General features: G+C 40.4%; 1 protein-coding gene across 11 annotated transcripts in view; it reads right to left on the bottom strand.

The window, feature by feature from the left end:
- Positions 1-11,191, bottom strand: part of NAA16 (N-alpha-acetyltransferase 16, NatA auxiliary subunit) — an 87,655-nt gene extending 76,464 nt beyond the window's left edge. For 6 of the 11 annotated variants that reach the window (XR_009048987.1, XR_009048988.1, XR_009048994.1 and 3 more), the window contains exons 1-5: positions 10,878-11,191; positions 6,945-7,029; positions 5,228-5,332; positions 3,615-3,772; positions 690-824 (exon numbers count right to left, since the gene is read on the bottom strand). Coding sequence is in view for 2 of the 11 variants with exons in the window: in XM_057707236.1 (XP_057563219.1) it covers positions 690-824; positions 3,615-3,772; positions 5,228-5,332; positions 6,945-7,029; positions 10,878-10,931 (537 nt within the window). In the remaining 9 variants the exon portion in view is untranslated. Of the gene's footprint in view, positions 1-689; positions 825-3,614; positions 3,773-4,099; positions 5,333-6,944; positions 7,030-10,235; positions 10,283-10,324; positions 10,541-10,877 lie in introns of those variants that run through there. The other 5 variants (XR_009048990.1, XR_009048989.1, XR_009048991.1 and 2 more) reach the window with 5 other exon arrangements.
- Between the last annotated feature and the right edge of the window lie 10,354 nt (positions 11,192-21,545).

The following is a 21,545-nucleotide window of genomic DNA, read 5'->3' as shown; positions in this document are numbered from 1 at the left end:
GCCTAGAGACGGTGCTCCGCAACAAGAGAAGCTACCGCAGTGAGAAGCCCAAGCACCACAACAAAGAGCAGTCCCAGCTCGCTGCAACTAGAGAAAGCCCATGTGGAGCAACAAAGACCCAGTGTAGTCAAAATAAATAAATAAATAAAAATAAATAAAATTTTTTTAAAAATGACCTATATCAATTTCAGAATAGTGACTACTTCTATGAAGGGACATGAGAGGACTTCAGCTGTTTCTGTAACATTTTATTTCTTTAAAAAAATAAATCTGGAACAACTGTGGCAAAATGTTAACTTTTTTAAATTTCTCCTGTAATACATAGCATATTTTTTGTATTTTCCTATTTTACATATGTATTACAATGTATTTATTAACATATTTCTATAAAATATAAGGCAACATACATTAGAGAAACAATTCCCACAGTCACAAAACTATTTTTATTTTCATGTATTCTTTTCTTTATTCATTTGAATATTGTTGAAATTACAGTATATAAAAATTTCTATATTATGTTTATTTCATATTGTGAATTCTATGTTTTAACTTTTTCCAATCATTTCAAAGATTTTTCAAGTTCTTCCATAGGTGTGAAAGACTAATTCATGCTTGGGGGTGGAAGCAATATAGAAGTCAACTATTTTAGTTTGTTAAGGTAGGAGAAAATGTTAAAATGAAGTTCTTACTTGCTGAGTTTGTCTAAATTCTTCCAGTAGTTTTAGTGCCATATCATAATCTTTCAGTAAGTGATATGCAATAGCATATCCAATCCAGGAAGCACGTTGTGTTGGGCGCAACTGAAGAAGCTGATATCTTGTCTCCTTAAAAAAAAAAAAAAAATTCTTTTAGATTTTTTTCGCTTTCTTAAGTTTCTCTAAAATATAATTCATCAGAGTTTTAAGAAAAAATACCTTTAATTCCTTTCTAATGAATTCAATGAACAAACATCTCTGAACTTCAGAATAAAACAGAAATACTTTTTTTAGAAATGGCACAAATGAACTTATTTACAAAACAGAAAGACTCAGAGACTTCGAGAACAAACTTTCGGTTACCACGGGGGAAGGATGGGGGGAAGGGATAGTCAGGGAGTTTGGGATCCACATGTACACACTGCTGTATTTAAAATTCCTAACCAAAAAGGACCTACGCTCAATGTTATGTGGCAGCCTGGATGGGAGGGGAGTTTGGGGGAGAATGGATACATGCACATGCATGGCTGAGTTCTTTTGCTGTGCACCTGAAACTATCACAACCTTGTTAATTGGCTATACTCCAATATAAAATAAAAAGTTTAAAAAAAAAAAAACAAATACTTTTTATTTTCCTTATCTAAACTTAAGTTCTGGAATGCCCTGTAATGCTCACTGTAAGGCTGTCACTGAAAAGCTGTCCTTGGGGTCAATGCTTTTGGGCTGCCCTATAAAATTATCTTTACATAATGAGAATTTCTTACGGTAACTAAACATCTTAGAAGAGAGACTAAGATAGCTTTTCATGTAACTAAAGTTTGCTGTTTATATAATTATTATATGAAATTACAACATATTTTACATTATTATAATAGGCCCCAGAGATAGGATGGACACAGCCAGGGAAAACACTCAAACATCTGACTGGACTTCTCTAGCAGAAACACCACTGCTGCTACTCTAAGACGGTTCAGTATCTATGACATTAGGGAGAAAACACCAGAAATTCCACCATGGCTGCCCCAGAAGAAGCAAGCTACCTTCAGACTAGCAGAAAATCCAACCTCCCTACACAGCCCCAACTTCCTCATAGCTCATATCTGCCTCCAAGTTTTAGGCAAGTGCAACTGCTTGGAGGAACAGGGTCTCATGAGGAACACTAGCTGCAATGAATTTGAAAATGTAATGTTTAGCTTCTGTGACTGTTGTTGGAATGGATGCTGTCCATCCACACTATATGCCACAAGAAGAACCACGATCAGATCTTTTTAAAAAAGATACCATCAGGGCTTCCTAGGTGGCACAGTGGTTAAGAATCCACCTGCCAATACAGGGGACACAGGTTCGATCCCTGCTCCAGGAAGATCCCACATGCCACAGAGCAACTAAGCCCATGTGCCACAACTACTGAGCCTGCACTTTAGAGCCCGTGAGCCACAACTATTGAGCCCATGTGCTGCAGTTACTGAAGCCCACACACCTAGAGCCCGTGCTCCCCAACAAGAGAAGCCACGGCAATGAGGAGTCCACGCACCACAATGAAGAGCAGCCCCTACTCACCGCAGCTAAAAGAAAGCCCGCGCACAGCAAAAGAGACCCAACACGGCCAATTAAATTAATTAATTAATTTTTTAAAAAAGATACCATCGACAAAACAACTTAATATATCACCCCTCTACATCCATGCATAAGTGTCTGTTCCTTTTAGGCACATGGCATTAAGCTCTATCACTGTATCACCCTTACTTTCACTGTTGCTTCTCAGTCACTCCCCTACTTCATTAAAGTCTGACTCAGTTTTCATCTGTCTGCCAAATCCCGCCATCATCCTGGGCAAATGCAACACTGTGGATCACCCGTCCAATAACCTATCTTCTTAGATCCAAGATTTTGTCATCTTTAATGATCTTCACCCCGCTTCAGTGACTCACTTTCACCACCACACCCTAGACTTTACAGCCACCTAGAAATCATAAATTCAGACACTCACTCTGGCTACAGCTCCTATGCCACCAACACTCTCACTCGGTGACCTTCCTACCCTTGTTCTTGGACACCACCAGTACCTCCAGTTCCTTGAATCCTTCACTTATAACAACCAGCTCTTTTATCTTCATTTATTTCACTACCCCTCCTAGCAACCAGTCTCTTGCCAATATTACTAACTTGTTTATTTCTAAAGATAACTGATTTTAACTCTCACCAACCTTATGCTGCTAAGTTCTAATGAAGAAAAACCACACAACCTTGATGAATGGTGCCATTACTAAGCTCAGCAGAACCCCTGAAACGTCTGCAAAAGTCTAGGCATAGGGTACAAGGACTTACATGGCAGTAGAAGGGCAAAAGTAAAAAAGTAAACGAAAGAAGACTTATCTAAAGAGAACTATTAAGAGCTGGTAGCCTCCTTCACATGAGAAAGTGAAAGAATCCCATTCTGGACATCTTCAATTTAGGAAAGCACATGGAGATGCCCAGCAGAGTTGAAGATAACAGTTTGAAGAGGCCTCAGACTACATTTATGGCAATCCTTCTCACAATATTTTGCATTTTCTAACCCATAATAAAGAAAGCTAATTAATCTCTACATTTAGATTTCAATTATAAAAGCTCTATTTACAAAATCTGTAAATATCAAGCCCACAAAGAATACAGTACAACATTAGCATATAAGAGATATTCTAGTATTTAAAACAAGCATTAAATGAATAAACTAGTTATCCTTTTTTGATGATCAAGTTTACAGTTCCACTACTATTATCAGAGGGAAGATCCCAAGTGCCTTTCCCCTCCTGATACAGTCTGTAATGAACAATCAGGTCTACATGATCTTGTCTTAAGTTCACCTCATTCTGAATTCACATGCTTTTAAATTATATCTATTATAAAAACATGTACATTTAAGACTAAAGTACTTACTCGATAACCTTCAAGGTCTCTCATTTGGATCTGTAACAGAGAGAGATCCCTCAAAATTTGCAGATTATCTTTATCTAATTTGAGGGCATTTCGATAACACTTAATAGCTTCGTCATATTTCTTATCAGAACGCTGCAAGAGTCCATATACATGCCAACCTATTAAGTTAAGGAAATAGACATTCACAGATTCTAGAATATACTATGCTACATATCTAACAGAAAGCTTACCTTATTAACAAAATGATATTTTGTTTGGGATTTACTTCAGAATGATCTGGGATCAGAGGGAAGGGGATAGTTAGCAGGTGATAAAATATGAAACCAGACCAGCCTTGATTGACAACTGTTAAATTATTGAAGCTAGGTGATGGGCACATAGGGGTGCATTATTCTATTCTATTTTTGTACACGTCTGAAATTTTCCATAATATATTTTTAAGTAAACTTAGAAAATTATTGGTAAAAATTCTTCAAGTTCCCTACCTCCATCCCCTCACTTTCCTACGCCAGCACCTCAACATTCACTCTCAAACACTACGTATGGAAACACAACATATTCAAAAACTGCAATTATCTTTTAAAACAAGTATATATTCAATTGATTATAAAATAATATGCAACCATCCGTTAACTCACTAGTGATATTAAAGACCACAAAAATTAAGTTTTTATTTAATGTATTAAAGTCTTAGCATATCTTGGAGCCAAAAAGAAACTATCATACTTACATGCCCTCTCTCTTCGCTCTGGGGTAAGCACCAGGATAAAGAAATAAGTATTTAGTATTTTGAGAGAACCCTAAGCTAAATATGTAAAAACACCACTAAGACTACTGATGTTCAATACTGGCCAATAGCTGGATGATTTAAATGTAAAAATTTAAGATACAAGGACAATATGTGATATGGTTGTCAATAAGTATATAAACAGGTAAAATAGAAATTAAAATAATTTCAATGACCCATCCCTAAAGAGTATTTTTGTTTTTTTACAAACTGGGATACTAGCCAAGGAAAAATATGATTATAAGTATCCAGTGAGGTAACAGCTAAGTCCCTGTGCAATAGAAACCAAGCTGAAGAACCAATATAATATAACATTTAATACTAAATAAAATCTATTTTACAACAAGTTTCTTCTGGATTTTTCTTCTAAAATTTCTAAAGGAAAGTTTAAGAAACTTTTAAGGACCATAGATTTTACTACACAGGTAAGTACTATAACAGGTAAGTCATTGTTTGGAATGGGGAAAGTATCCTCAGTTTATGGATATATAGGAAAAAAACAATGGGTTTTAAGTCACATATAATTATCAAAGTTACTTTTCTCTCACACTAAGCACAACTGCAGTAAATATACAGCGCACAGGAATTCTCTTTAAAATACTCCAATAAACAGAAAACAAGGAGTAGGGAACAGATGAAACTAATTATTAAAAATGTTGATAATTATTGAAACTGGATAATGGGTATACAGAGTTCATTAAATTCACTCTTTCACATAATTTTAAATTTTTTTATAGTAAAGTGTTTTTTAATTTGAGTAAGAAAAAACTAGTAAATGGAAAATACATAAATGAAATTAAACTATTCAACTACTGCAAAAGGATACAGACATGACTCTTGACATCATTACGAAGTCCTTTACGAACAAATTCATACGCTTCTTCTTTTTTTCCTAAACAGTTCAGTGTTAATCCTTTCATAGCCAAAGTCTCTGAAAAATATTTTTAACCTCTATGCACACATGAAAGATTCAAATTTTTCTCTTAGCACTATTTTAATATGAGACCTACCAATGCCTATATTATCCATCATTTTAATCCTATAGTTAGAAGAACTTCTCTCTAAATAAAAAAGTAAAAGTATATTTATATATCCGCTTAAAGCTTAGCCCGAGCCCTTTTCTGAAATTCCTTAGGCTGGGACTGAGTTGGTAAAATGTTTTCTACCTTTCTGAAGACTCTTTAAAGGAGGTTAAGATTATTCTGCTGAAAAAAAAAAAAGGTAACACCGCAGGGTCGTGAGTCCCGTTGAGTTAAATCTTTTGCAGCAGGTCCCAGCTTTCACTTCAGATCAATTCTACCAAGAATCAAATCATCTGGTTTGCACCCCACAAAATCACTCAATCTCCTTTTTTTTTTTTTTCCCACTCAATCTATCTTAAAGAGATGTACACAATTTATAAGCCACCCTACTCATTATTGGAACAGACTTCATTTTTGGCTGCAAGTTTATTCCAATGAATTCCACTTAGGCTATTTAACATCAGTTTGCATTTGAAAAGCATAACACTGGACTATGGGAGTGGCAACCCAAGAATACGTAGAAGGCGGTTAATGGAAGATTGTTTAGACTGAAATAATTCTCTCAATAATCCACAAGAAGGGAATTAGACAAAAACAGTGATTTTCAAAATGATCTTTACACACTCTGGTTTTCAGAACATGGTGATCCAGCAGTCCAGGCCCCTATAACCAAATATTTTATATGTTCTTTACATAAGGAACTTCCCCACAAGCTCCCATTTGGACAAGGGTTCCACTGCTAAACAGCTTTAATTTCGAATATTCTATGAAATGAAGACTTCTTTCCATTTCCTTCAAAGAATGTTTTACATGTTATTAGAAAGCTGAGTAGGGCCAGCCTGTTTTCCCAATAAGATGGTCTCAAGAATTACTCAAGTCTAATATTCAAGGCCCCAATTAGCTTTGGTCTGCTACAGGACCATAATTTACATGTCTAACCTGGTCCATCCTTTTACCAAACACTGGTCACCAGTGAAAAAGGATGAGACAAGTAAATGCAGACTTACTGACATCAGTGCTAGAAAAACAACCCAAGAAAATCCAACGGTAAATCAGTAGTATCTTATCAACATTTATATATGAAGTCAGCAGATATATAAAAAATACACCTACCAAAAAATAAAATGCATTTGATTGTATCTTCATACTACTTTGGCATTGCAAATATTGTCCTAATTTTATACATAAGAAATCACAGGATAAACTTAAGTTCTATTCAAAGTAACAAATAAAATCAGGTCTATAAAAATACAGGTATATATGCCAATTTTTTACCAACAGATCAACCAATAATTTCTCATCCAAAAGTAAAGGCTGTAAATACACCTAAGTATAAGAGAAGTAATCTAGAATAAGAATGATATGAGGCATAACTAAAAATGTTAAACATTTATGCACTCTAACAGAGAACTACAAGGCCATGGAATCTGGGAAGTATTCTTCTTTCACTGTTAGGAATCCTACCCATCTGACTTTGGAATTAGATTTCCCCAAAGTAATCTCTCACAGGTGAGATAATACCTCCATGTTCAGCAAATTTTGGATTCGAAAGAATCATCTTGCAAAACTTGAGGCCATTTTTGTATTGCTTCTGTTCATAACATTTCTGTGAAGAAATATGAGCAAAAATTATTATATGAAATGAATACACATGAAGCAAACTTTCCTATTGCATTACACAAATTCTAAATTCAAGATCCAAAATTAGGTCTAAAACATATGTGATGGAAAGGTTTTGTATCAATTTATATCACTTTATAACATGAAGCATACCTCTATTACCTACTCCTTGCCAAACTGTTCTGGTGTCTGAGTATTTTCCCTTTTATAGAAAATAAAGAAAACAAACCTTAATTGTCAACCAACACACTGCTACAGCTTTCTTTTATTCAAAATCCAAAAGCAAAAACATATGTGATAACACATAAAAATACTAGAAACTGCATGAAAAGTCTTTGCTACTTCAAGCATGGAACCAAGGCACGCGTGCATGCGCGCACACACACACACAAATACTGCTATTTACTAAGCAGCTATGTGACTGTACGAAGTTTGTTATAACTCATAACAATTCCTTAAAGTAGGTGTCATTACCTCTACCTTACAGATATAGAAACTGAAACTTAAAAGTCCATTAAATTCATTTATAAGTGGCTCAGCTTAGTTGTAAACTCTTATCTGACTCCAAAGACGATGGTCTTTCCATCACCTGTAAACAAGTGTAAGCAACATTTTTATTCCTAAATGCCACCAGCTAGCTAAGTAATCATGCCTGCCCTCCACAGTCATTAACCATGAGAACACCTCATCTTTAATTCAATCTCTCACTTAATGTGGTTATGGATTTTCTTGCTAGTATTCAACAGGCCAAGCTTATCCCCACCTCAGGGCCTCTACACTTGTGTTCCTTCTACTCCCTGAAATGTTCTTCCTCAGGTCTTCCCATGGCTGATTCCTTACCATCAAGTTTTACACATCATCTACCTGACCACTACTGCCAGCCTCTTAACACACCCCCACCACCACACACACACACACTCTATCATATTACTCTATTTTCTACACAGGACTCTCATTTCCTGACATTCTTACTTATTTTTGTACTTATTTAGTGTTTATCTTCCCCACCACACTGTAGAACAGGGATCTGGCCTATTTTATACACTGCTGCATCCTCATCCTATTTTAAGCACTGCTTAATACACTGTCAATATATAGTCTTCTAAGTTCAAAGCAAAACAGCACCAACAAAGGAGGAGAAAGAGATTAATTCTTGCCAACAAGGGTGGGATATGAAGAGGAAAATTAGAAAAGTATTCACAGAAAATAATCTTTGAATTGAGGCTTCTTGATTGCCTCTGGGGAAGAGAACTTAATGGTTGGGACAGGACAGGAAAACCTTAATTTTGAACCAAGCAAATATATTACCTATTTCAAAAATATTTTAAAATTAAAAAAAAATTAATCTGAATTTGACCACAGGAGTTCACATGACAATGACAAGAAGAAAGAAAACAAACAGAAGGAACTACTTGGGAAAAGGAAAAGAAGAGAAATATGTTTTTCTTCTGCCTTACCAAGTGATCTGGAAGTAATAATATCACACTACCAGTAATGGTAATAATAATAAACACTTACTGGAAGCACTTACTATGTGTCAGGCACTGTTCTCATTTATTGCTTACTTAAATCCCAGGAAACCCTATGAGATAATTGTTACCTTCATTTTGGATGGAGACACTGAGGCACAGTTACTGAGTTTACACAGCTAGTAAGTGTCAGAGCCACAATTCAAACCCAGATAGTCATCTCCAGATCCAAATACTCAGGTTAAACAAGTCTTAAATTCAGCAAGGAATATCTAGGTAGTAGAAAAGACAGACTCTAGTTTCAACTTTGCTACTTACCAGAGAAGCTTAGACACTTAGTCATTTACCATTCCTGGGTTTGACTGTCTCATTTGCAAAAGAGGGCATGGAGTAGCTCCAAAATTCCACAAAACATAATGCTGATGGTCAGTTTGGGGAATAAGATAGGCAGGTACAAGCCATGCAAAACTTGTGATAAGCAATCTGGTGAATCTATATGTGTATGCTTAAGTACAATGATAACTAATTTTTAAAAAATTACTGTTGGTGGCAAAGCATTTTGGTCCACCAACCAAGCTTTCAAAAAAAATTTTATTATAAACTTCTGTTTGCTATAGAATTTGCCACAGCAAAACTTTACCCACATTTATTGCAATTTGAGACGATAAAATCATTCACTTTTGCAGCATCCTCCTAAATTCATGTAACCTTATAATAAACATTACATACCTAAATAAAAAATGTTTGGCATTTCCCAATTTATTTGGGGATAAAGTTAACACTGCAGCTATATTTACTTTCTTTTTAACTAGAGTATAATAAATTATATAATTATTTTTCATTATGCTACTGATGACATGACTTGAACTAGAAAATATCCACAGAGAGAAAATTCGTGTTCTGTCATCTTCTAGGTATAATGCCAAATGTCCTGAAATCCAACTAACAACTTACAGATAATTTTTCATTAACATGTTTCAGCTTCCTGAGACCAAAAAAATAACAAACAAACAACAAAACACTCCACCCGAAAGGGGCAGAAAGTTCACTTCTCCAATTTCACTCTGCAAAAAATACAAGGGTATGAGAAAAATGAAAGTAAAATAAAGAAAAAATATATGCAAAGTCGAATGAAGCAATCTGCCACAATGCTTTATCTAAATCTGTTTATGTCTTTACACTCGTTTCTCATTATTTGCTAGTTTCCTCCCACTTACTATGTAGCTTTCGTAACATTCTTAAAACTAATTTGAAGACTACGTGTGAAGTTTCTATTCGGCTTGAAACAGAAGAGCTAATAAGATTTTTTTAATCTGCAGTCGATAATGCTTTTTAATTATTTCAATTGTAATAAAGCAACAGCTATTAGATATATAACCAACACGGCTCTTTATTAATTTATTAACAATAAATTTACCCTTAAAATCTAAACGCTGGGTTTCAGATGAAAGACAGACTAGGTAGAACAGACATCTACCTACTATAATATTGGTCCAAAATCTACAGTCCCCAATGTCTCTTGAGAAAAGCAAAGGCGTGCTGCCTCTCCTCTCTGGAAAACCGTGAAGGCACCGGGACGGTGACACACAACCTACAGAAAACTCCCCTCTGGGCCGCCGTCATCATTACGGGGCCATTATTCAGGTTTCTGCTCGGAAACAAAGTAAATACTCCTTTCAAGTGCAGCACCAACCCGTCCGTGAGGCTTTCATCACTTACTCACCGCAGGGCCTGTACGAGTTAAAAGCAATCTACTGTACGCTGGTTAGGCTATCATCTGTTTTCGACTTTATCATTTGGAAATGCAGTTACCTCCCAAAGAGGGTAAGCACGGCACACCAAAAACAGGCAAACTCTCCACCAAAGGGAGGATCAGTGTCCGAGGTTCCAGTTTCCCGTAACCGGTATAAATCGGATCCCATCCCACCACAGCATCGCTCCCGCGTTCCTAGGTGTCGGGGTGCGCCGTTCGACAGATTCCACACAGAACAGTGAACGGACACCCGGACGCAGAGATGCTGGCAAACGTTCCTGGGGAGGAGACTGGGGGGGAGGAGGTCGCGAGGCCGGCCGCCAGACGCCGCAGGGGGCACGGGCCACTCCCGGGCCAGGGTGACTGCGGCGGGAAGTTTCTGGAAGGAGTGGCCGCGGAGGGAGGGAGGCGCGGGGGAGGCAGGGCGGGAGGCAGCGAGGGGGGCGGAGTGGCGGGCCCGGGGGTCGGGGCGTCGGGGCGTGCGCGCTCGCACATAAACAAAGGAGCCGGGGGGCCGGGCCCGGCCGCGCAGGCGCCCTCGCCGCCTGACCGCTCGCCGCTCCGGGCGCGGGGCTGCCGGGGGTCGGCGGCGCGCGGTCCCCGGCCACTCACCAAGATGCGTTTGAAGAGGTTGCTCTCCTTGGGCGGCAGCTGCACGGTCGGCATCGCGGCTGGCGAGGAGGCTGGGTGCCCGAGCGCTCCGTTTCGCGGGATGGGCACCGGCAGGAGCCGCGGCTAAGAGTCGGGCTGCGGGCGACGGGTCAGTTCATTGGCCTAGAGTTGGGGCTGGGCAGCCTGGGCAGAGCTGTCGGGCGAGGCTGGCAATGGAAAAGGAAGGCGGCCTGAGCAGGACTCCCCCTCAGCTTTGGGGCTAGCGACGGCGGCGGCGGCGGCGGCGGCTCCCGCGCGGCGCAAGATGGCAGCCAGGGCCCGTCCCCCCTCGCGCGAGGCGGCGTGCGCATGCGCAGGCCGCCCCGCGGCTGGGAACTGGGGGGGGCTTGTGTCAGGCGGTCCCTTCAGTCACCTGCGCAGAAGCTCACAGTAGGGTTCATGCACCGTAGCCGCTCCTGAGTGGCTACCTTGTGCAGATTGTTAGGCTTCTGACCCAAGGTAATGTTAGTTATATCAGAGTCTGACTTTTTTGCTCTCCAGTCAGGAATTTAAACAGTGCTCCACTCAAATTTCTTGATGTAGGACGAACTTGCTTTCCTTGTCTCCCCCCTTCACTTAGACATTTAAAGAAGCCTTTTCCCTCCAGTGCAGAGTAGAGAAGTATTCACAGTGTATGGGAGGTCACTGGGCAGGACTTGAAATGGGCTAATATGAAAGCACACTTGAAATGTCAGAGGAAAATGTTCTCAGCAGTTTAGAACACCTAACATTGGCAGTGAGCATTACGGTGGTCTTACGGGGTCACTGATCCCCCAAGTCTACCTACTCTTTCTCCTCAGATGGTTCTCCTTTATACAAGCCCTGTAATAATGAAAGAAACAAGATTCAAACCCAGGATCTTGCAACTCTAGGGCGCTTTCTACCATACATGAAAGGCAGCACAGTGACAGAACTGTGTGAGCCTAGGAAGATCTGGGCATACATTGTTGACAAGAATAGCCGTATGTACTATGTAGGTTTAATATTAAGGGATATGTAAATATAAGGTACATAAGCTCATTTATATGTGTTCTGGATCTTCATCTGTGCATATTTGTGAGACTACAGGGTAATTGATGCATAGTTGCATTTAGTGGGCTGTAATCAGAGCTGGGTTGGGGCTTATTGATTTTTTCTCCCCTGTAGCCTGAGTTGGTTGGAGATGGGAGAAAGTGTCACCTGAGTCATTCATTTATTTATTTATTTTGCTGCTCAAACACGGATCAAACGCGCGCCCTCAGCCGTGAAAGCACAGAGTCCTAACCACTGGACCACTAGGGAATTCCCTCACCAGAGCCTTTTAAAATAGGGGAGGGACTGTTGTTAAAAAGGGGGAGGTCCAGAAGGGCTTGTGTGTTCTAGACAGACCCTAGGCTCCCCAAGCTATTAGAGACGAAGTAGGCAAGGAGGGCTTCATGGGACACTTGGCTGAGTGGCACCTGAGCTGGTGGTGGTCTTCTAGACCAGGGGTCCCCAACCCCAGGGCCACGGACAACTACCGGTCTGTGGCCTGTTAGGAATCCGGCCACACATCAGGAGGTGAGTGGTGGGCTAGCCAGTGAAGCTTCATCTCTATTTACAGCCACTCCCCGGATGCTCTCATTACTGCCTGAGCTCCACCTCCCTTCAGATCAGCGGCAGCATTAGATTCTCATAGCAGCTCGAACCCTACTGTAAACTGCGCATACGAGGGATCTAGGTTGCTCGCTCCTTATGAGAATCTAATGCCTGATGATCTGAGGTGGAGCTGAGGCAATGTTGCTAGCTCTGGATGTCAGTTTCTTTTATAGAATTAGAGAGGGAGAGGCAGTGCGGAAGTAAAGTAAAGGTCCCATCAGTCTTGCAAAACATCTCAGGGGATGACCAGCCTTGGTGAGGGGTTATGTTAATTTCTTCTTTTCTGCAGCTTTTCACAGGTGGGCAGGGTTGATATTCTGCCTGTAAACTGAACCAGTGGCACTTTAGCTTAACATTCAGGCAGAGGGGCAGGGTTCCCTGAGGGAGGCTGTCATGTGTGATTATAATAACAAAAGGAACTTAAAGCAAAGGTCGAAGTCAAAGAAACAGATCCAACATGAAGTCCGATGTAGCTCTTCCCTGTTACAAAATCTCACCAATTTATTTGTTCATACTTAGTTTTGAGCGTAATGTGACAGACAGTCTTCTTGCCTAGTGGCCAAAGCCAAAGATTTTTTTCAGCTCACAGTTTCCTTAACTTCTCTGTAGCATTTCACATAGTGGACCACCCTGTGCTTGACTTTTTCGATCTTCGGTCACCAAGACCCAGCATAATCCTGGGTTTCCTCCTGTCTCTCCTCCCATTCATTCTTTGGGTCCTCCATCACTCCTTTCTAAATGTTGGTTGTCTAGACAACTTGGCTTTCTCTTTCAACAACAGCAATAAAACATGTTCAAGCACCAGCTACTCATCAGCAAGATGCAATTAATAATTCTTGTGCTCCCATAGCCTCCATTATTAACACCTAGCAGATTAGAAATCTGTCTCCAGTGTTGAAACAGGAGGGAAGAGGGCAGGGCACAATCACTGAAAGAATGACATTGCCTGAGAACATAACATAAACTGATTAGAACCAAATGGGTCCAAGATGGCGGACAAGCCAACTTCCAGGCGCCATGATAGTTCCAAGACTGACCATGAGGATCAAACAGTGGGCGGCGACCCAACTCTGGAATACTCCGCCCCTCATTAGCCTATGAAATTACCCACCCTTACAAAGACTGACAACCCCCATCCCCTGGTGCCTTTCTTACCTGAAATGGCCCACACTCTGCCTGCGGAGTGTGTTTCTCTGTAAATCTCTAAATAAATTTCTTACCTATCACTTTGTCTCTGACTGAATTCTTGCTGTGATTGTTGCAATGCAAATAGAAGCGATTGTTCTTTTTCCTCTTGAGAGCAAGGAAAACCAAGAGAAGGTCGAACAGGCTAGGGGAGAAAGATAACCTGGCCTGAAAGAGTTAATCAGTCCTTGTTTTACTTCAGCTGTCACTAATCTGTAGTAACTAGATTTTTACTTCACAAAGCTAACTCCCTGATACTCCCTGATACTAACTCTGTGTGAGTTACATCCTGCCTCTCACTCACTAACCTTATTTACAATTTGGAAGCTGCATTGCATATGACCATTGTAACAAAATCATTCCTATAGTTTGTTTTGCATTTCAGAAAGGAGGTCCCCAGCCTACAAACCATAGGCAAACACAATCAACAAACTACCAGACCCCAGTTGCCGGGTGGCCTGATGCCAGCTATGACTGTTTTGAAATATTGCAAAGGAAAAAAAAAAGAATAATGCAAAGGGAAAAGAATGCAAGACCTGCACCAATTTGATCCTTATCACAGACCCCAGACTGCGAGCCCCCCTGTATAACATCTTCCCCGAATCCCAAGGACAGGGTGGGGGCACAGTTCTTGAGGCGCTAGCCTGCTGTGTCTTCCCTTTGACTGGCAAAGAAAAATAAAGCCATCTCTCTCTTCCTCCAAAATCTCTGTCTCCATATTTCTATTAGGCCTCGGTGCACAGAGTGGCCGTTATTATGGCAACATGATGAGACATCAAGAACCTGAGCTTCACTAAGTCCTGAAAGCAGGTGTCTGATCTCAGTTGGAAGATGTTGGGTTTTAGCTGGGTTCAAGCCCCAATCTGAGTTTTGGCTGGGTTTGAGTCCCAGCCGCGTGGGTTCAGGTCCCAATCTGAGTTTAGCTGGGTTCGAGTCCTGGCACGTGGGTTCAAGTCCCAATCTGTGGTGCATGGTTTCAATTTCAAGCCTTCTTGATTTCTTAGCCTTCATGTCCACTTGTTTGTTAAATACCTCCACCTTATAAGTATGTCTTATAAGGATGTCTTATAAATATTTTCTACTTCAACAGTGAAACTAAGCAACTAAGCCCATGAGCCACAACTACTGAGCCCATGCATCACAACTACTGAAGCATGCCCGCCTAGAGTCTGTGCCTCACAACAAGAGAAGCCACTGCAATGAGAAGCCCAAGAACCACAATGAAGAGTAGCCCCCACTCGCCACAACTAGAGAAAGAAAGCCCATGCACAGCAACGAAGACTGAACAGCCCAAAATAAAATTAAATAAATAAATAAATGAATATAAATAAATAAATAAGTAAAATTTAAAAAAAAAACTTATCTTCCCATCAAACCAGCTGAAGTCCTGACTTTGTAATAGGGAAGAACCTTTGTATTCTATTACAAGTTAGTCACTAAAGGGATGTGGCCTATAAGCTTAAATTATACATAATGGCCCATGTCTAGGAACCCTGCCTCCCAGGTAATGAGCATTAAGCTAAAATACCTTTGTTTAGCTCACAGGAAGTATCCTGACCAGGCCCACCTGTGAATGACTGCAGGAAGGAAGAAATTAACACATCCCCTCTGGAAGCTAACAGGAACCAGGAAATGTTTGACTTTACTCCCTCCCCTTTTAGTATAAAAGAAGCCTGCATTCTAACTTGAGCAAGATGGTTCTTTGGGACACAAGTCCACCATCTTCTCAGTCTGCCAGCTTTTTGAATAAAGTCACTATTCCTTGTTCCAACAACTCTTCTCTGATTTAGTGGCCTCCCCTATGCGAGCAGTATGGACTTCAACTCAGTAACAACTTCTCTATGTTTGTTAGTGACACCACTCCTGTAGTTAAAATTTTCTGATCATCTTTGACTCCCCTTTATTATTCTCCACTTCCAAGTTGCCTAGTCCTTTAAATTCTAGATCTGTCATGTTTCTCCCTTTCCTCCCTGCCTTCCATTCCCACTCCATCTTAAAATTGAATATTGCAAAAACTTCATAATTGCAAAACCCAATAACCTAATAACTCTACTTTCAGGCTATCTCCTCTTCATTTCATTTTTTTTAAATAAATTTATTTATTTGTTGTGTTGGGTCTTGTTGCTGCACATGGGCTTTCTCTAGTTGCAGCGAGCGGGCTTCTCATTGCAGTGGCTTCTCATTTCAGAGCACAGGCTCTAGGTGCGCAGGCTTCAGTAGTTGTGGCTCGAGGGCTCAATAGTTGTAGCTTGTGGGCTCTAGAGCACAGGCTCAATAGTTGTGGCACACAGACTTAGTTGCTCCATGGCATGTGGGATCTTCTTGGACCAGGGATCAAACCTGTGTCCCCTGCATTGGCAGGTGGATTCTTAACCACTGCGCCATCAGGGAAGTCCTTCACCATTTCACTTTGCACATTGCTCTATATTTGTCTTTTCTATCCAAAACTCTAAGTGGGTCACTCGGTGTATCAAAACCTTCAGTGACTCCCCCACCCCCACCATTGTCTAGAACTCAGTCTATACTCAGATTTTTATTTCACGTGTTCCCAGAATTACTTTATACAACAGTGGAACTAGTGGGTACATCAGCTCCAGTATTTTCTAAACGCCATACTTTTCTCAGCCTGATAGTTTTATGAGATTGTTCTCCCAAAACCCTAATCTTTATCTTCTTAAATCCTTCATCTCAAACAAGCATGACTTTCACAAGATCTTTCCAAATCTTCCCAGTAGATCTAATCTCCTTCTTCTGTGTATTTACATAGCACTTCATTTTTCCTTTATGCCTTTGTCTTAGTCAGTTTTATGTTTTATAAACTGTAAATTCTTTGAAGACAGCAGTTCTCAACTTTGGCTGCACTTTTTTTATCATCTGAGGAGCTTAAAAATCCACTGTTGCCTGAGTCCTACCTCCATAAATTCTGACTCAGTTGGGGTGGGGTGGAGATTGGGTGTTTAAAATCTTCCTGGGTGGCTGTAATGTGCAACCTGAGTTGAAAACCACTGTTCCAAGGCATTTCATCCAAATCCAGGCTTGTACATGCCACCATTCCTCTTGAGGTTGTATTTAGATAAGGCACATAAACAGAAAACGCTCATCACTAAGATCCAATTTCAAACCTTAGGCGAAATCCACGAATTGCAGATGGGACCACAGATAGTGAATATGCCCTAGAATTGACACCATTCAAAGACTCTGGGTCAGCACAGAAACATTTTTACCCAGGGGTTCTCTCAAAACCATCAACAGATCTATGCTAGTCCTCTCACTTTGGTTGTATTCTTGCTTGTTGGGCTCTCCGATTTCTCTCCAAACTCATCCTCCTACTGCTGTTTTCTATGCCACACCTTTCCACTCGGCTTTATCCTCAACCCCTTCATTGAGCAATCTCTTCCTCCTTACCTTCACTGATACCCAGCCCTTCACCAGGGACACTGTCTCTCATTTTGCATCTTCCTCTGCTTACATACTGTAGGAGTTGGTAAGGGAAAAATCAGCATTTTTTCCCCATCCCACTGCCCCCTTCCCCCAAATCATAACACTTCATAATACTTCACCTTCATTTTAAGGAAATGATACCCACCAGTTCTGTTGTTCTCTTCTCCTTTTCCTCTTGGTCACTATCCTTCATTTGTTCACATGCCAAGTGACAATAGTTGTCATTTCAACTTCACTCCTAGCATCCTTCTACTATGATTCCAATAACTATGTGGGTGATTTAAAACCCTAGCCTTGGATAAATAAACTGTGGTACATCTGGACAATGGAATATTATTCAGCACTAAAAAGAAATGATCTATCAAGCCATGAAAAGATACTGAAGAATCTTAAATGTATACTACTAAGTAAAAGAAGCCAATCTGAAAAGGCTACATACTGTGTGATTCCACCTATATGACATTCTAGAAAAGACAAAACTATGGAGACAATAAAAAGATCAGTGATTGCCAAGGGTTAGGAGGGGAGGGATGAATAAATGAAGTACAGAGCGTTTTTAGGGCAGTGAAACTGTTCTGTATGATACTATAGTGGTGGCTGCACGTCATTATACACTTGTCAAAACCTAGAGGGTGTACAACACCAACAGTGAGCCCTAATGTAAAGTATGGACTTTGGGTGATAACGACCTGTCAATGTAGGTTCATCAGTTGCAGCAAATGTATTGCTCTGGTGGGAGATATTGCTAATGGAAGAGGCTATGGGGGTTTCCATAGGGGAAATCTCTGTACCTTCAGCTTAATTTTTCTGTGAACCTGAAATTGCTCTAAAAAATAACATCTGCTTTTTAAAAAATCCCTAGCCTTACATTTCCTTGGTTTCATTTCCAAAGACCTTCACCTTCTACCCTATGTTAGCTACCCACTCCCATGCCCAATTTAGAATCAGCAACACCTGCCTCATCTCTTAAATTGTAAATTCTAACAATCTATTACTACCTTATTTTTTATTTTTATATTTTTATTCTTTTTTTTTTGCTGCACCTTACAGCATGCAAGATCTTAGTTCCCTGACCAGGGATTGAACCTGTGCCTCCCGCAGTGGAAGTGCAGAGTCTTAACCACTGGACCACCAGGGAAGTCCCTTAAGTTATTTATTTATTTAGCTGCATTGGGTCTTCGTTGCTGCACTCAGGTTTTGTCAAGTTGTGGTGAGCGGGGGCTACTCTTTGTTGCAGTGCTCAGGCTTCTCAGTGCAGTGGCTTCTCTTTTGCGGAGCACAGGCTCTAGGCAGGTGGGCTTCAGTAGTTGTGGCACGTGGGCTCAGTAATTGTGATTAGGGCTTAGTTGCTCCACGGTATGTGGGATCTTCCTGGACCAGGGATCAATCCTGTGTCCCCTGTATTGGCAGGTGGATTCTTAACCACTGCACCACCAGGGAAGTCCCTCTTAAGTTACTTTTAAATGAGAAAAGATTTACCAATATTCTTTTGACTCCAAGGAAACTTGTTACAGCAGACATAACTACCTGTTATTGAAGATAAGGTGCCAGCTTCTGCGATTAGTAGCCTGTCAGGCTGACATTGAGAAAAGTCTTTTTGCCATTGCACTGAGGCTCCAGCATCCTGCCTCCAGCATGAGACCAAGAGCTGTTGCTCTCATCGGGTTGTTCTGTATACACCTATCATTTCTGATACTAGTGACTCCAGTCAGATTCTTTGAGGGACAATGCATGTTCTAATCACAATCTCCTATCTTTCCTTCTACAAACATTTGCTGATTCCTTAGTAAGATCCATTCACTCTTCAAGATCTGGGGGATCGGGCTTCCTAGGTGGTGCAGTGGTTAAGAATCCACCTGCCAATGCAGGGGACACGGGTTCTATCCCTGCTCCAGGAAGATCCACATGCCGCGGAGCAATTAAGCCTGTGCGCCACAACTATTGAGCCTGCACTTTAGAGCCCGTGAGCCACAACTATTGAGCCCATGTGCTGCAATTACAGAAGCCCACACGCCTAGAGCCTGTGCTCCACAACAAGAGAAGCCACGGCAGTGAGGAGCCCGCGCACCACAATGAAGAGTAGCCTCCACTCACTGCAATTAAAGAAAGCCCGCGCACAGCAAAGAAGACCCAACATAGCCAATAAAATAAAAAATAATAATAAAAAAAAAGATGCAATGGAACTAGGCTAGCTCATTCACTCTTCTAGTCTCAATACACCTCTTCTTCAACTGCATCAAACTTGCTGCTTTCTGAGTCACACCATTTTCTGCTTATCTATTCACTCATTCAGCCTGCATTTGTGGAGTGCCCCTCAGCACCCATCACTTTTCTTCTTTCTTCCCCTCTCAGCAAAAACAGTGCCTTCTGGCACTAATTCCTCCATCAGTGCTTAGGAAGGAATACGTTTTTACCTTCTTTGGAGACTTTACCCCTTTCTCCTTATTCTCCCTTCTCTTTTCAGTTACTGTAATCATTTAATGATAACTGTTATTGAGCACATACCCTGTACCAAACACTGTATATAATGTGCTAATCCTCATGAAAACACCATGAGAAAAATACTATTATCTGCCTTTTATGAATTTACAAGTTTAAAAGTAAATTTATACCCAATTATGAAACTAAGAAGAAACAGCCATCTCACGAAAGCTCATGCATTTAGCCACTATGCTGAACTACCTCCCGTAGCATACTAGCGAGTTGCCATAGATCCTTAACCAGCCTGCTTCAGTTTATTTTTTTGCATTAATTTCCAAAGGAAAAATCTGCATTGATGGGAATCTGTATTAATTGCCACAAGTTGTGTCTTAAAGCAACACAAATTTATTCTCTCACAGTTTTGGACATCAGAAGTCTGAAATACATCTGTGTTCCTTTTGGAGTCTCTAGGAGAGAGTTATTTCCTTGCCTTTTCCCTCTTCTCCAGACCACCTGCATTTCTGGGCTCATGGCCCTTTCCTCCATCTTCAAAGCCAACAGTAAAGCATCTCCTCTACTCTCTGACCTGTGCTTCCTCTTCATATCTTTTCCCTCACTCTAACTCTATTGCCTCTCTCTTATAAGCACCCTTATGATTACATTGGCCCACGAAGATAATGGAGGATCAGCTCTGCATCTTAAAATATATAATCACATCTGCAAAGTCTCTTTTGGCCATATAAGGTTACATATTCACAGATCGCAGTGATTAGAATGTTACACATATTTTGGTGAGGGACAGGGGCATTACTGAGCCTACCGCATGATGTTTGTAAAATACAAATCTAATGATGCTTATTGCTTAAAATCCTTCCATGGCTTCCAGGAAAAAGCTGAGTCTCTTTACCTGAGAATGTGAAGCCCTTTATGATTTGGTTCCTGCCTATCTCTTGAAACTTCCCAAATTCTCATCGTGTATCTGTGATGCCCTTCCTATCTGTGCCTAGCTAACTTCTACTTGTCCTTCAGAATTCAGATTAAGCATCAGCTTCTCCCAGAAGCCATCCCTGCCCCCGACCCTGATGTGGCTGCCTCTCCTCTACACTCTCAAAATACTCACTACTCACCTCTAATATAGCGCTCATCAGAATGTGTTGAAGTCATTAACTTATATGTCTATTTCCTCCATTAGACTGAAGTCCCTCTGGATCAGACACCATGTCTTATTTGACTGTGAGTTTCCTGTGTCTTACAATTGGTGCTCAAAAATATCTTTGCTGAATTAACTATCTTCCTGTAGCACATAACACAGTATCTTATGTATAGCACAGAGTCAAAAACATATTTGTTAAATTGAGCTGTAGTTGTTTTCACCTCCTCAAGAATAAAAAAGTAATTTATCACTTTCTGCCAAAGAGAGTCAGAATTTGGGACTTGCATCTTGTTCCCCAGAACTGTAAAATCAAGTGTGAATAATAAATTGCTAAGTAAAATACAAGGATAGATTTAGCAATATTACAAGAACTGTAATTGAGATTATATGCGAGCTTAAATGAAGGACTGAGATTAGGTGAATGAGCTGATCTATAAAAGACAGTGACAACTGGAATGGCGTCTGTTTTCCTTACCATTGAACCCTTAGCACTTAGCAGAGTGCTTGGCACATGGTAGATATTCAATAAGTACTGGTTTGAGGAAGATAATTTCAATGAATTGCACTCCAGGCAGAGGAATTAGTATTGTCAAGAAAAATCAGGAGACATTGAAATAGCAAAAAGATTATAGGACCTCTTGTTGAATTAACTGTTTTTTATTATCTGTGAGCTATTTCACAACTCTTTTAGATTGTAGAAAACTGCTAACAATGCACGTGATTCTTTTCCCTAGAAATGCACACAAGGGGCAAGTGAGGAGCAAGTGGTTATGTCTTGTGTGTATTGACCAGTTTTTCATCTCTTAAACAAA

This window comes from Hippopotamus amphibius, chromosome 14, assembly GCF_030028045.1.
Source record: "Hippopotamus amphibius kiboko isolate mHipAmp2 chromosome 14, mHipAmp2.hap2, whole genome shotgun sequence".
Taxonomy (NCBI): Eukaryota; Metazoa; Chordata; class Mammalia; order Artiodactyla; family Hippopotamidae; genus Hippopotamus; species Hippopotamus amphibius.
This window is presented reverse-complemented; position numbering and strand designations above follow the sequence as displayed.